Source organism: Rissa tridactyla, chromosome 7, assembly GCF_028500815.1.
Source record: "Rissa tridactyla isolate bRisTri1 chromosome 7, bRisTri1.patW.cur.20221130, whole genome shotgun sequence".
NCBI lineage: Eukaryota > Metazoa > Chordata > Aves > Charadriiformes > Laridae > Rissa > Rissa tridactyla.
Genome location: NC_071472.1, coordinates 27,646,262 through 27,661,562, shown reverse-complemented (window position 1 = coordinate 27,661,562; position 15,301 = coordinate 27,646,262). Strand labels below are relative to the sequence as shown.

General features: G+C 48.6%; 1 protein-coding gene across 1 annotated transcript; it reads left to right on the top strand.

Annotated features, from left to right (window-relative positions):
* Positions 1–268: 268 nt before the first annotated feature.
* LOC128912937 (tetratricopeptide repeat protein 30B-like) lies at positions 269–2,847 on the top strand. The gene has a single exon (XM_054209725.1). It carries the CDS (start codon positions 310–312, stop codon positions 2,308–2,310), a length of 2,001 nt encoding a protein of 666 aa, XP_054065700.1. The 5' UTR covers positions 269–309; the 3' UTR covers positions 2,311–2,847.
* Positions 2,848–15,301: the final 12,454 nt, after the last annotated feature.

Sequence of the window (15,301 nt, the reverse complement as noted above, 5' to 3'; positions counted from 1 at the left end):
CGCTCCCTCGGGCACCACGCCGGAACCATCCAGCACTCCCGCCCGTGACGCCTCCGCAGCCCGCTGGAGGGGCGGCGGGCGGGCCGAGGGCCGGCGGCAGAGCTCGGCACAGATGCCGCTGTCCCGGCCCGGGCCCGCCCGCCGCCTCACCGCGGGTACTACAGCTCCCGGCGTGCCCGGCGGCCAGGCGCAGAGCCCGCTTCCGGGGGAAGCAGCCTCCCACTGCGCCTTCCGCCGCGGCGTTGCCATGGCAGCGCGGGGCCCGGCTTCCGCTTCCGCCCCGGCGGGCCCGTTGCCGTGGCAGCGGCGATGGAGGCCGCGCCGGTGCCCGACGGGCAGTACACCGCCGTCGTCTACGGGCTGATCGGCGGCGGGCGGTGCGGGGAGGCGGTGTCGCTGCTGAGCCGCGAGCTGCAGAAGAGCTGCCGCTCCCGGGGCGGCCTCTCCCTGCTGGGCTACTGCCACTACCAGCTGCAGGACTTCGCGGCGGCCGCCGAGTGCTACGAGCAGCTGGCGGCGCTGCACCCCGAGCTGGAGGCCTACCGGCTTTACCAGGCGCAGGCCCTCTACAAGGCCGGGCTCTACGCCGAGGCCCTACGGGCCGTGGGCCCGCTGCTGGACCTCCCCGCCTACCAGGGCCGGGCCCTGCGCCTGCGGGCAGCTATCTACTATGCCCAGGGTGACTTACCGGCGGCCAAGAGCCTGGTGGAGGAGGCCCTTGCCGCTGCTGCAGAGGGTGGCCCTGGAGCAGCTGAGGACCCCTCAGAGCGGGCTGACGCCGAGATCAACCTGGGCTGTCTGCTGTACCGGCAGGGGCGGCACGAAGAGGCCAGCAGCAAGTTTGCCGGTGCCATGCAAGTGTTGGGTTACTGCCCTGAGCTGTCCTACAACATGGCGCTGTGCTGCTACGCAGCCAAGCAGTATGCTCCTGCTCTCAAACACATCTCTGATATCATAGAGCGTGGCATCCACCAGCACCCAGAGCTCAGCGTGGGCATGACCACCGAGGGCATTGATGTCCGCAGTGTAGGAAACACTCTGCTCCTGCACCGCACAGCCCTGGTGGAGGCCTTCAACCTCAAGGCGGCCATTGAGTACCAGCTGCACAACCTGAAAGCGGCCCAGGAGGCGCTCACAGACATGCCACCGAGGGCTGAAGAGGAGCTGGATCCAGTCACGCTGCACAACCAAGCGCTAATGAACATGGACAGCCAGCCCACTGAAGGGTTTGAGAAACTGCAGTTTCTTCTGCTGCAGAACCCCTGTCCGCCAGAAACTTTTGGAAACTTGCTACTCCTCTATTGCAAGCATCAGTACTACGACTTGGCAGCTGATGTGCTGGCAGAGAATGCCCATCTGACCTACAAACTGCTCACACCTTACTTGTACAACTTCTTGGATGCCATTATTACTTGTCAAACTGCCCCTGAGGAGGCTTTCCACAAGCTAGATGATTCAGCAGGGCCGCTGATCGAGCAGCTGAGAAAACTCACAAAGCAAGTACAGGAAGCTAGGCAAAACTGGGATGATGAAGCTGTAAAAAAAGCAGTCAATGAGTATGATGAGACTCTGGATAAATACATACCTGTCTTGATGGCCCAGGCAAAGATTTACTGGGACATGAAGAACTACACAATGGTAGAAAAGATTTTCCGCAAATCAGTGGAGTTCTGTAACGAACACGAGGTGTGGAAGCTCAATGTGGCTCACGTACTCTTCATGCAGGAAAGTAAGTATAAAGAGGCCATTAGCTTCTATGAACCGATAGTTAAAAAGCACTATGACAACATTCTTGATGTCAGTGCCATTGTGTTAGCTAACCTCTGCGTTTCCTACATCCTGACAAGCCAGAATGAAGATGCAGAGGAACTGATGAGGAAGATCGAGAAGGGAGAAGAGCAGCTGTCCTATGATAATCCTGATAAAAACATCTACCATCTTTGCATTGTCAATCTAGTCATTGGTACCCTCTACTGTGTGAAGGGAAACTATGACTTCGGTATTTCAAGGGTCATTAAAAGCCTGGAGCCATATAACAAAAAACTGAGCACTGATACATGGTATTACGCCAAACGGTGTTTCCTGTCCTTGCTGGAGAATATGTCCAAGCACATGATCATGCTACGTGACAGCGTGATTCAAGAGTGCATTCAGTTTCTGAAGCAGTGTGAGCTCTATGGAAGAAACATCCCAGCTGTCATCGAGCAACCCCTTGAAGAGAAGAGGATGCACAGTGGGAAAAATACAGTTACCTACGAAGCCAGGCTTTTGAGGGCGCTGATGTATAAGATCATTGGGTGGACTGCGTAAATGGCACTCCTGTACAATAGAAATGAGAACTTTGTGACTGTTCTCCTCTTATGCTTGCGAGGTGATGCTCACCCTGGTAGTCCATGGTAGTATGGGGTTTTCTTGATTTCTCACCTTTAAAGATTTTGTCCTGTATTTTAACAACATCCAGGGGAAAATACAATATTTACATGAAATAAACCAGCACCAAATAACTAGGGGTATTCTCAGTAATCTGTCACGTTGTGTTGACCGAGAACTTCATTACAAAAATATCATAGAGTTTTTACCTGTATAATATTTTATCCTTCTGAAATTTTGAGCAGGTTTCTTTTTATTTGTTGACAGGTGAAAATAATTTGCTATCTGTCTCTTCTAGCAGAGAAGTTGAGGAAACAGAGTTGGTTTAATTCTCTAATTTGTGCCTGTGCGTGAAATGTTTCTTTCTTCTGCTTTTTCCAAGGTATTTTTAATGTTACAGACCATGTTGATAGTATATTTATACACAAAAAATGCCTTTATAATAAAAAATCAGTCCTGCAAACATAAACATTGCCTTTTCCTAACTCAGTAATAATACACGAGTATTCTGGCAAATTGCATACCTAATACAGGGACCAGGAATATATTCCAAGAAGGATATATCAGGACAGTACCTCAGTTTAGGTCTACCCTTGCAGTAAAGTTTGTTACGACTGGACATAACTGGCTTCAGAGACACTGCTCAGTGCCGCCCCTCGGCTTCTGCGACCCCCAGAGTCCCCGTGCCTGCGCCATCCGAGTGGCAGCTGATGCCCTGCAGACCCCTTTGGTAATAAGTGCGTGTTTAATAACGCAGTCCTCCATTTGCCTGCCTCTTTAGTCAAAACACCATTCTTAGAATATATCAGTCTCTGGTAAGAGACCTTGAGAATGTGAACTTATGTTATTTTCCATATTTCTCAAAAAAGCATGTAACTTCCATTTTATGTGAGGCTTACAACTTCTGCCCTTAGATGGAAGAAATCTGCTTCTCAGTTTCCTCCTTGCGTTACTGTTCCTGCATCTCCTAATGCCTCTCTGAAACCTTGTTTATTTGCTTAATTCCTTTACTTGGCATCTCTACCATGCTGGCATCAGAAAGTGTATTTTCTCAATAGTCTTCCCATTCCTTTTCAACCATATTATGTGTTACACAGCGAAGGGAGACCAAAATACCTTTCAGTGTTTTTATGCAATCTGGTTCTGTGCCCCATGGCTGCTCTCCTTTTTGGTATTCTGCCTTCTGAAGCGATGCACGATCTGAAGTTTTTTTAAATAAGGATCTAAGATCCGCGGCATTACTTATTTGCTTACCTTTGATACAGGCTCCCAGAAGAGCTCCTCACGGGGGAATTTTGGTATCAGGCTGCGCGTCTCTCAAAATCCAGTTTCTGTGCTGTAGTTTACATGGAAGAAAGAGGACAGCATTTTTGAAAGTTGCTCTATTATAAAGCATATATAATACCTAATCCTTCCAGAGATTTAGTGTATATAGGAATTGAACAGGCTTGCAACCATTTCAGCTTACAGAAAGTCAACTCTGCTTATCTGCTGGGAGAGAAACCTGTTAGGGCTGAGCAGAGCCTTTGTAGCTAAAGGAAATGGCTGTGGGTTGGGTGATGTTACAGTTTACCCAAAACTTCCTATAACAGCAAAGTAAAATCAAATTTAACAGTGTCAAGAATGGGAAAATATTCTAGAGAGGCTAGAGAGCAGGCGGGAGATGCAGCAAGGTGTCCTAGGGAGGCCTCCATAGCTCATTACTAGTCCATAAAACCCCCCGATTATGGTGATATTAAATATTTCCCACAAGTGCTTCCCCACGAGGAGGAGACCGGTGATTTCAAATTTTGTTCACCTCCATGAAGCACAGCAGCAGGCTGTAAAGTATGTTTCTAATTTACAGTGAAATTGTATTATATATTAGGCAGCATAAACAGCATGACCTTTAAAAAAAAAAGTTTTTAAAAGTCACGCCACATAATGGCATCTGAAGTGCAGTAATGGGCAATGACTTAGGGAACATCAGCCCTTTATTTAATATTCATTGTGCGTACTCTGTAAAAGTCAGTAGACATTTAAAAAAAAATAAAAATTCACTTTGCAGATTTGTGCCTGTGCAAATGTTGAATGCCCTCTAATGGAGAGCAATTTAGAGACCTTTCCATGGCTGACCATTCGGTGATGTTCACACGCTCTAGCAGTTTCTGTACAACCGGTGCGTGACTTCCATTAAGGCTCTGCAGCAGGATTAGCCGCACTGAGTGCTTCAGCTCTTTCTCGCCTTCCATGGCCACACAGGGGTCCCACCACGAATAAGCAGAGGTGACGGGGCTGGCTGGCTCTGGCAGGTGCTGCGCAATCCTGCCAGCCTCCAGGGAAGGCAGAGGACCCTCAGTCACAGGGTGAGAAGGGAGAATAGCGATGCTCCCCCAGAAAAAAAAATTCCCCATAAAAGGACATGGAGTTTGGCAAGTTGTAGCTGTTCTAGAAGATACGGCTAGAGGGCAGTCAGCATGTTACAACACATCAGGCGTACAAAAAATCACTGCAGAATCCTAGGGAAAATGTCAATAGCAGCATTTTCCCTGTTCTTCCCTTTTCCTCCTCTGTTTTTACCTGCTTTTCCTCCCAGAGGTCAGTGCACGCCCAGAAAACCCAAGGTTTCTGAGCAGGTTGGGTGATGCTGAACACCATGACCCCAGTGTGGAGAGGCCTCTGCTGCTGAAAGGCGAGGGGGAAGCAGCAGAGCTGAGACACAGCAGGAGGAGACCCGGGGCAGGCGCTTCCTCCTCTGCTGCATCAACTGACGCTTCTGCACGGGGTCTCCTCCCCATCCCAGCAGTATTTTCCACCCTGTCCTGCCTCTTCCTCAGCAACAGCCACCCAACCTTCCCAATAGCCCCTGTTTTGTCCTAGAGATACCCCTGCCCCTCCTGTGCCCAGAGGGATCGATGGGGTTCTGGGGTCACATGGCTGTCATCTTTTGCGGTGTGAGCGTGTCACTTCCCCCAGTGGCAAGCATGCATTTATAGCATCTCCAACTGCAAAGCACTTTGGTCATGAAAAATATATAAATGTTACAATCAGTTTTATCACTGTCTTTATATCGCATTTAATGTTATCACTATGTGACTTACACACAAAATAAATTTTTAAAGGAAAGCACATACATTTTCATTTAGGGAAAAGGGAGGACACCAAATAATGGTTTATGATTCTTAGAAATACAGTAAAATCCACTTAAATTAATGCCCTAAGCCAGCACAGTTCTTCTTTTGTCCACAACCAAAAATCACTGTTTTCGTTTAAAGGAATGCAAACAGAAAACACTACCCAGAAACGGCTGACCATATTCCCAGGGAGGGGCAGATAAGCACAGATTCCTAAGCAAGAGCCTCTGCTTTTTTTGGTGGGAGCAAGGGGAAAGAAGCCCTTGGCCCTCTGTTATGGCATTAGTACCCAAAAGATGAGCAGCACAAGATGCCTCCCATGCACACCACCGCTACAGCAAGGCCAATCTCCAGGATTTGATTTGAATTAATAGCCTTTTTTGCACCTCAGCCTTACAGTGCATCTTGTGAAACGTTCTTGCCCTCAAACCTTACAAAACCCATGTTGCAGGTGACAAGCTGTATTGTACCGCAGTGGGCAGATCTTTGTTTTTTTTTCCAGCTACCCTTGCAGTAATTACAGCGTGAGTTGCACAAGCAAAGGCCTCAAACTGCCATTCTGCCAGCAGCCCACCTGCGCCGGTGGGAGGAGCAGAGGAGGCACGAAGGGCCTGAGATGTGATTTACTTCGTGCTCCACCTTGAATCCCCTTGGTGCTCAAGTCTCCGCAGTTAATCAAATGTCTGCTGACACCACCAGCAGAGCAGAGGCAGTGGATGCCAGGGACGCTTGTGATCAGCTCCACAGTCAGAGCTGATCAAGAAATTTCAGTAATCAAGGGGTGGCTGACATTACCATAAGGCAGATATAAAAGATGAGACAAAAGCATCTTCTTCTTGTACAATCCTGGGAGGAACATGATTAGAGTCTTCCTCGGGGAAGTCAGGGGTGTTTCTAATGTGTAAGCAAGACCCATTAGAAGATGGACAAGGAGAGGAAATGGTGAAGTTACATGCAAGAATAAAAGTTGATTTGGGCAGCCCATTCCACAATATCTTACTTACAACATCCTATTTTAGATGCCTGAGTTCAAAACTTCCACACATCCACATTGGCTTTAGCCTCCAGCAAAGGCGGCAGAGTCTGCCCCTGACTAATGGTTTGGAGATTCAGGGCATCGATGTGATAACGTGACTGTGTGGGCTGAAAGATAAGCACTGAGAGATCCATCTTCTCTCCCCCAGGCTTCTCTTCCTTTATCTCCCTTTGGCTTTTCAGCAAATAAAACCTTCTCTAAATTTTGTGCCTCGGCTAAATCCTGCTGTCTTCTTAAGGAGTGGGTATGCCTGGGACAATGCGCATCTTCTTCACATCATGCCGTGTAGTTCATACAGAAGAAAGATAAACACGTGAACGCCATCTGGTTTACCAAGAACTAGTCCACAGAACACATTTCCCGCAAAAACGTCTTTTAGCGCAAAGAGCTGAGAGGGATGGTAAAACACCACCTTCTTTCAAGAAGCACAGCAAGGGGCATCTCTAGGCGTTCCTTGCACATCCACCACCTTTAAATGGCAGCCTCAGTAGAGGAGGTTTCAGCGAGGTGCAGCCCGTGCCTACTGAAGCTCTGGTGCACCAAGCCAGGGCACGCGGCACTGATGCTTATGTGGTGTGCACCTTAGTCAGGGCTTGCACGTGGTGCCGCATCAGCTTTCATGAACCGCAGGCTGGCCTTCCTGAGAAGGCACACTTGGCTTTGTCACTCTGCGCTGGTGTGGGGACATGGACAATGAAAGCCAGTAGCAGCAGAGGGGAACCTGGCTGGTGCCCTAGTGGGTGGCAGGCAGGATTTACACACGTGGAAATGGTGAAAAGCAAGTTAGTGTTAAAATCCTCCCAGCTTCAATCAGTTTGATGCTAATCAGTAATATAAGGACATCCAAGTGCGCATACAGTCTGGGAGACACTGCAGAGAAATATTGAGATGTAACCGATACAACAAAAGCTGTTTTGCAGTCCTCTGTTTGGACAGTGTGACCTACCCATGGCTTGCAAAAAAACATTTTCTAAATAAAGTGAAAGAGGCTTTTCAGTCCTGACAAACTTTTAGGCTTTACTTACAGCAAAACAACTCTTTTTTTAGCTGACAGTTTTCCATTAAGTAGAAAAACTGAGACATTTGATCTCAATTTCCAATGAGCCTCTTGATTAGCATAATTTTCCTAGACTTTGCCTAAATTGAAACTAATAAAGCCTGCTCATACAGCAGACCTTGCCAAATCCAACAGCTTCAGTCCAGAATGTTGCTATTTTTGCGGTTCTTCCCCTAAATCCAGTATAGTTTATAGCCCAAGCTGAAGCCCAGGGAAGCCAATAAAAAAGTTCCCGTTGACTTCAATGAGCTTTAAACTGGCACTTTAGAAAATATCCATTTTCACAGCCTGCTATTTCGAGCCATCCAAGACCAGCTTCTTGAAAGTACTGAAATGCTACAACCCCAGTCAAATTCAGTGACAAAAAACCTTGTTTCCACCCACTTCAAAAGCTGCTTAGAAAACAGCTAACGCCCATGTTGCCCGTGGTGCAACTGCTGCACATTAAGAAAACATTGCTGTCGCACAACAAGAGGTAAAAGTGGGCAGAGGATCCTGATCCTCCACCTGGACCCAGCCGGGCAGTTTCCCCCAGCAGCCCACGCAGCCCACCATGGCTCCAAGAACAGGGCTGAGGCCTCCCGTCCACGCAGCCTACGGTTACCCATACAGCGCAGCCCCAGCCCTGGGAGACACCCTCAACCCAGTGGCCACATCACTGGGAACTGCTCGCAGAAGGAAACTGGAAACACGAGCACCAGTTTTTCTTCTGAAATGTGGGAATCATCACTTGCCATCCAAACTTTTGAACATCCCGAGGTGAATTTACACACTGGCTCTGAATGGTCTGATCTTGGCTGTGGTGCTTTTGTCCTCTGCTGCACACAGTCAGCCCCTTCTCTGCATTTCAGCCTTTCTTGCTGCTTACCTTCTCATTTCCCCCCAACTCTGCCTCTAGGACCGTTGCCATCCTGTGTCACAAGCAGGGAACAGGTTGACTAACAGCTTTTTATGAGTCGGTTTTATTTTATAGCCCTCTTTCCCGTGGGAGAGGGCAGAAGGAGCTGGCTAACACTCAGATCCTGTTGGGTTGAACTGTTTTCTAACAGCCGTCTTCCAAATTAAAATTAACACAGCTCGGATTTTTCTTAACTACATTTCTCTGGTGCCTCACAGAGCCCTTTGTGTCCTCCTCCACTGATTCACGGCCGTTACAACAGCCAGCAAACAGAAACGCGAGAGCTCTGACATGGCGTATCTGATTTTCTTGCTCTGTCAATAGTATTTATCACTGCAGCTCCCATGCGGAGCGGGACGGTCTGCTTCTCCATCAGAGCTGAGGGATGGGGGTTTCAGGGCGCACATAAATCCTTCGCTCTTCCCCTGCAGAGCAGGTCAACGCACATCACGTTTTTAAAGCAAAACCAAAAAAAAGCCACATTTTCTGATGGCTGTCATCTGTGCGCTACTTCAGCCATTGCGATAGCACAGAGATAGCCACCGCACCGACATCAGCCCCGCAAGTGTCCGCGGGTGCGAGGCAGGTGCGGAGACAGCTCCATTAGGAAACGCCGCCTGATTTATCGGAGCGGCATTATTCTTTCCCTGGCAGCACATGCCTTTGTGTCACCTTCAGGGAGGGAGAGGGCTGGCCGGCTGCTGCCATGCTCCGGCCGTGCTACAGAGGGTGCTGCGACGCCAGGTTTGGGCCGGCCGGGAGCCGGCGGCGGGTGGCGCCGGGCGGGGAGCGGCACCGACAGCGTCCCCGGGACCAGCGTCCGCCCTCTCCGGTGTCCGCCGGGGGACCGGGACAGACGGATTGCCGGGAATGAGACCGAACATACGCCGACAGCTAATATTCCCTCCAGACACAGAAGGGGAATAGAAACCCTTTTTTTCCTAGCCCACGCTAGAGTTCGCCGCTCCTCCTGGTTGGAGAGAAGGAAGGGGAAAAGGGAAGCCAAAAGCGCCTGGTGAAAGGCAGTAGTCGAGGGCAGGCTCTGCCCTAAAGAGAACGCCTCGGGTCCAGCGCTGGCCTGCCTTTGGCTCTCCAGGAGCTCCCTGCTGCTGCTTTCCCCGTATTTAGGAGGGCAAGGCCACGCATGGGCAGGCAGCGAGGTTTTTATGCTGCCTCTCAGCATCACCACCAGCTGGGGACCAGGGGGAGGGAAGGAGCAGTTTTGGGTACCTTCACCCCGGAGATCCAGGTGATGCCGTGCACCCCTGCAGCCTCTTGCATCCCTTGCACGCCTCTGTAGCCCCCTTACATGGATTGCACCTTGGAGGAGGAGGACCTGCTCAAGTAGGCATAGGTCTGACCTATACATATTTGTACAGTCCAGGGCACGGCTCCGACTTCACCGGAGCTTCTCTAGACTTGTGCTGGTTTTACCGTAGGGAGCTTTTGTTTACACGTATGAGAGCACCTCCCCAGCAGTCTCCACTGAACCCTTACAGTCACGTGCAGGATAGGAATCACCCTTTCTGCAGGGATGGGGGAGCAGCCATAGCTTTTCCCGGCATAATGTGTGACACCTTCTTTTCTGCCACACTTAAATGCCTCTTGGCCTGCTCCTGCCCAAGAATCAAATCAGGGCTTCAGAAGACATGAAATACTGGTAACAAGAGTTAATAGCAATGAAACAGTCAACAAAATATAAAGCTGTTAGAGCAGGATGGAGTCTCTGGGAAGGAAGATGTGCAAGCCCTGCCCTGCCTTTGTGCTCAGTCCAGGGCAGAAAACGCAGAGACGCCTCCCTGATCTTGTGAAATGCCTGCGAGTGAGCATGTGTAATGTACTGTGAAATTTTTGTGACTTGCTAGGTTATAAAGCTGGTTATAGGAGAATTTAATAAAAAAGGAAACCAGTTTATCTCTTTCTGATAATTTCTCTATGGCTTTAGGGTCTCATTCTGGCTTCCTCTCTGTGCCTGGAGAGGTGATCCTAATATTCAGTGTAAAATGTACAGATTCCCCGAAGGGAACTTGAAAGTAATGCTCTGCTTCAAATTCAAACCTGACAGTACATATCACATCAGGGGATCCCTTTTATCAGCAGGATATTCAGAAGGGATGAATGATTTACTCACATAATCTCTTAAACCTTTCACTTGAAGAGTCTAAGATAGAATTTATAGCATTTTTATCATTTGGACCTAAAAAAAAAAACAACAGTAAAATTCCTCTATGAAATCTGAAACCCTACTCATTGATTTTCTAGCTGATGAAATTTCAAAGGAACATGTTCTTCCGTGATGGAGTAACAGCAGGCCTCTGCCTTGGCTTTGGTGTTTTCTCATGTTAGAAATCAGATAATTCCTCCCTAGGGAGACACATTTAAATAGATACCTCCTATGTTTTGCATTTGAAAACACTGAGGATGTGTATTAACCTCCCATAATTAAAGATGGTACCAAGTTTTGTGCAATTTATTTCTCTAATTTCCATTTGCCAAATAGATGTATATTTACACAAGAAACCTAAACAACTAATGCTTTCATTCTGAGTTTTAACCTAAGTAATCAGTTTTGTCTTCAGGATGATGAGGATGACAACCTAGATAACAACACTTGCTTAATATTTCTGCCATGTAGCTACTGCAGAAAAGTAAACCAAAGGTGGGCTGTGACATTTTATTTCCCTTCCTAAAATATGTTTGCCTGTCTGATATGTTCTCCCTTTATTTGATGAAAATATAAGCCGGTCTGAGTCCAGGTTTTGCTTATCCTGTTGTACCGATAGAGTGGTATCACTTTTTTTTTTTATCTTTCTAAAGTTATTCTTGAATTAAACTAGGAGAAATGAGCCCAGAATGAGAATGCAAAACAGATTCTCATCTCGTTTCCTGGCACTGTCATTGTGTTTGTTGTTTGAACCCAGAACCATTGGACGTTAATGCAGGGTGAGAACTAGTACAAAGAAATACATAATAATGCTAATAACTTCTTCATTTGAATTTGAGGAGATGTCAGAGGCAGGAGGAAAACGAGCATTAGATTGGTAATCAGCATATCAGAAGCATCCAGAAGCACAAACCAGAGTTACAAAAACTGAGATTTCATTTTTGCTGGTGTGAATGTGCACTCAGCCTTTCAGAAAGGCGTTTCTGTCTGTTAATTAATCTCCGGTTGGTTGTCCGCAAACAGTGATGTGACTCCAGTTACGACTTTGTTGTGCCCAACTGTCACCTCAAACCACGTTTCTATCACACCCTATCCTGGGGCGGGGGCATGGGGACAGCTATTCCTTGCCACTACTTTCCTGCTTCACGGTTCTCCCATGAGAGCTCCACACCAGCGGGTGATTTGCTCAGTCGGGATATTGCTGACCTCCACGAGGCAGCGGTCCTCACCAAGCGCTAAATTATGCTCACACTTATCCAGTGTAAGCCCCAGTACTTCCATCCAATTCAGCAAAACGCTATCTGATTTACACTAGCGTAAGCAGCAGCAGGATTTGGCCCTGTGGAGCAGGCTCTGTACGGCCAGATCCTCCATGGGTATAAGTTACCGTGGCTCAGTTTGCATTTGTAATGCCAAATTTACTTCTTTCCATTTAGTATGTGGCCCAAGGTCAAGTTACGAAAATATTTCACTGTCATAATTATTCCCATGAAATCCAGAGCACTTTGTATTTGGCAGCCAATGTCATTTCCCATGCCTTAAGAAGCTGGCATTAATTTCCTGACACTGAACAAAGACAGATTCACTTATACATTTTCCTGACTGCCATTTTCCTTGCCTTCTGAGTTTGAATCCCTGCAATCTGATGCAGTCCTGGAGGAGCCTTCCTGGGCGCTACTGTAGTACTAACAATAACCACATCACCATTTAATGAGGATTTGTGCCCAATTTCATTCAGAGGGAGTTTTACCTTCAACCTGGGGAGTAAGCCTGGCAACACTGCCTCCTTGTACGTGCCCTGGACTGTACAGGAACTCTTTGCTGCTGCATTTTCTCCTGGAGAGCCTGCCTGTCCTCATTAGAGAGCAGAGGTGGGGACCTCACAGGTGGGCTATTTCAAGCCTGTTGCCATGTGTCAGTAGCCCTGCAGCTGGATATGCTGTGTGGTTGCATAGCACCAGCTTAGTGCTTCTGATACAGACCCTCCAGTACCTTCCCTCTCCGAGCATCCTGCTTATACAGTGTGGGGCTCCCCAGGGAAAAACACTGCACCGTTTCTCCCATATGAAATGAAACTCAGGCTGGGAGCAGCCAAGCAGGAGCTCTGGCGGCAGCGAGGGGGATGGCTTGGGATAAAGGCCCTCAGTGGGTGAATTGGCCCAGGACAGGACACCCACGAGAGGCACTGGAGGAAGCCCTGGGCTCCCCAGGGTAGGAGCTGCAGGGGGGTCAGGCTGGGGCCTGTGGGATGGCTGCAGGGGAGCCAGGGCATGCTCCCGTGCCTCTGAGGGACACAGCCTTGGCTCTGCCCTCCAATGCAGTTGCTAACAGCCACCTCCTTTCTTGGTCACACAAAAATATTTCAGTCCATGACACGTAGCTAATATCCTCAGCTGATGTTGGCTTGCCTGGCTCCCCTGAAGCAATGAATATTTATACTAGCTAAGAACTGGCATGTATTTCGTATCTTCCTGATTATTTTCTCCCAGCTATTTTTGTTTGGTTTTCCATAGCACTCAATAGGCTGAGTGCCTCTTTTATGCAACATGGTCAGTTTTCACTGTAATTTTTTCCCTTATAGGTTTGTTCATATTTACACATCCTGAATTCCCATTAGTACTTCACACTAATTTAAACTGGCCAGTGGCAAAATTACCTAAAATGCGTTTGTCCCACCCTGATAAACAAAAAGACCCATTCAATCCCCTCTGCCCCAAAAAACAACAACAAAAAAATTGGAATATATTCAAGTCAGATAATTTTGCACATCCATGGCAACAACACAGGCGTGGAAATTGCGGTGTGGGCCCTCCCACACCCTGGCCAGCACTGCAGGATTTCAGTAAAATTTCCCATTTCTCAGGATATTAAGTTTGACTGCAAGGAAATCCAGACATCATGTAATCTCACTCCAGCATCGGAGCGGAGCTAATAAAGATGCATAAAACATGCCACAGCCTGGAAGCTTGCTCAGAGGCTCGCATTTATGTTTCGAAATGAAGACAAGTACAGCGTGGGTCAGAAAGAGTGAGGGAGGAAGATTAAACTCTAGGATAAGGAGGCACAGCCCACTGGAAAAATACAAACTTTCATGAGCGGGGAAGGCCAAATGTGACTCAGGTTTTGATCACACACTTGCCGTACTGATGCTTGGCCGCTGCTGCGCACTGTGCTCACCTCCACTTCTTCAGCCCCAAGCAGGGCTCATCCATGGCTGGGGACACCCATGGGTGCTGCCCTGGGTGGGGGCACAGCCACTCTTGTCCTGTCCCCCCGTAACAGAGAAGTGGGACCTGAACCATGCAGTTGCTGAGGCTGATCCCTGAGTGCAGAAGTGTCTTATAATGATCTTTACGCCCCCTTTGCCATTTCCCTCTCTGGCCCAAGGACAGGGGTGAAGTAACTGCAGATGAAGCAATGGAGCCCTTGAGCCAAGATCTGCGTGGCATGTAGGCACCTGAGCTTTGCCATTTCAGCAAGAGGTTCCCAAATATCTTTGGGAATCCGTCCCTTAGGATATGGCGTACAGAGACACCGCCTGAAAGCACACACCTGTGCTGGGGGTACCTCGCTGCTATTGCGAGGTTGCTCACCCCTGTGGAGAGCGAGGAGCTGGGCAGGCTACGGCTCCTGGGGCCAAACAGCAGCATCACAACCCCTGCCGAGCAGGCAGACCTTCACCTCCTGCTTTGGGGCCTCGGAAATGGGATGCTGAACTGAGCTCAGTGGGCTGTTGGCAACACTTTTTAAGTGGTTTGGTTTATCGTCTGTCTGAAACCCTCTTTTCTTCCATGCTTGGGCTGTGGGTTTAAAACCAGCTGCTGTCATGAAACATGAGTTGGGGGTTGTTTATTCCTACACCCGTTCTGTTGTTATACACAATAGTCGAGCTCACCAAATCCACAACCACCGGTTGTGTCAGCAAAGCTCTGAGGCAAAACGCACGGGGACAAGGAGAGGCAACGCCATTTCCATTACACAGCTTAAGCTTACGGCACATGGGGAGAGCACTTCATTACATGCTCAGAAAGCATATGAAGGTCTCATCAGACATCTTGGGTGGACATCTGGATCCGAGGTGGGAATGTATGTGAGAGCCAACACCCGGCAGGTGCAGGCCAGTGGGACAGACAGGAGGAGGAGAGGAGAGGAGAGCAAGCCGAGAAAGCCAGTGGGACGAAGCCTGGAGCACGGTACAGCCGCTCCGGGTGGACATCGACACCGGAGTGCTGGGATTTTTCTTGACTTTAGCAATGTCCTGCCACGTCAAGACAGCCTCCCATACATATCTGGCCTCAGCAATACTAGCTGCTTTTGGAGGGCTTATCTCTTTAATTAGGATAGCTTTCATCACGCAGCAATGACGCCCGCCTCAGTTTTTATAGGGGTGTTACAGCAGAAGTTGACAGAGGTATTGGGAAATGTGATGATTTTAACAGAGTTTTGCAAGTCTCATACCCCAGGGCAGCTTTTATGTATTCCGTGCTCGTTTGCAGTAAATAAATTCGTTTTCCCTTGCCTGCCCCTTTCCTATGCTGTTCCCTTTGAAGCTACACCCCTGTATTTGGTCACCGAGAGGAGCTGCTTGTGTCCCCCCTCTCCCTCAGGAAATTCCCAGCTGGACACAGGAAAGATTTGCTAGTTTAGATAGGAAAAACGGGTG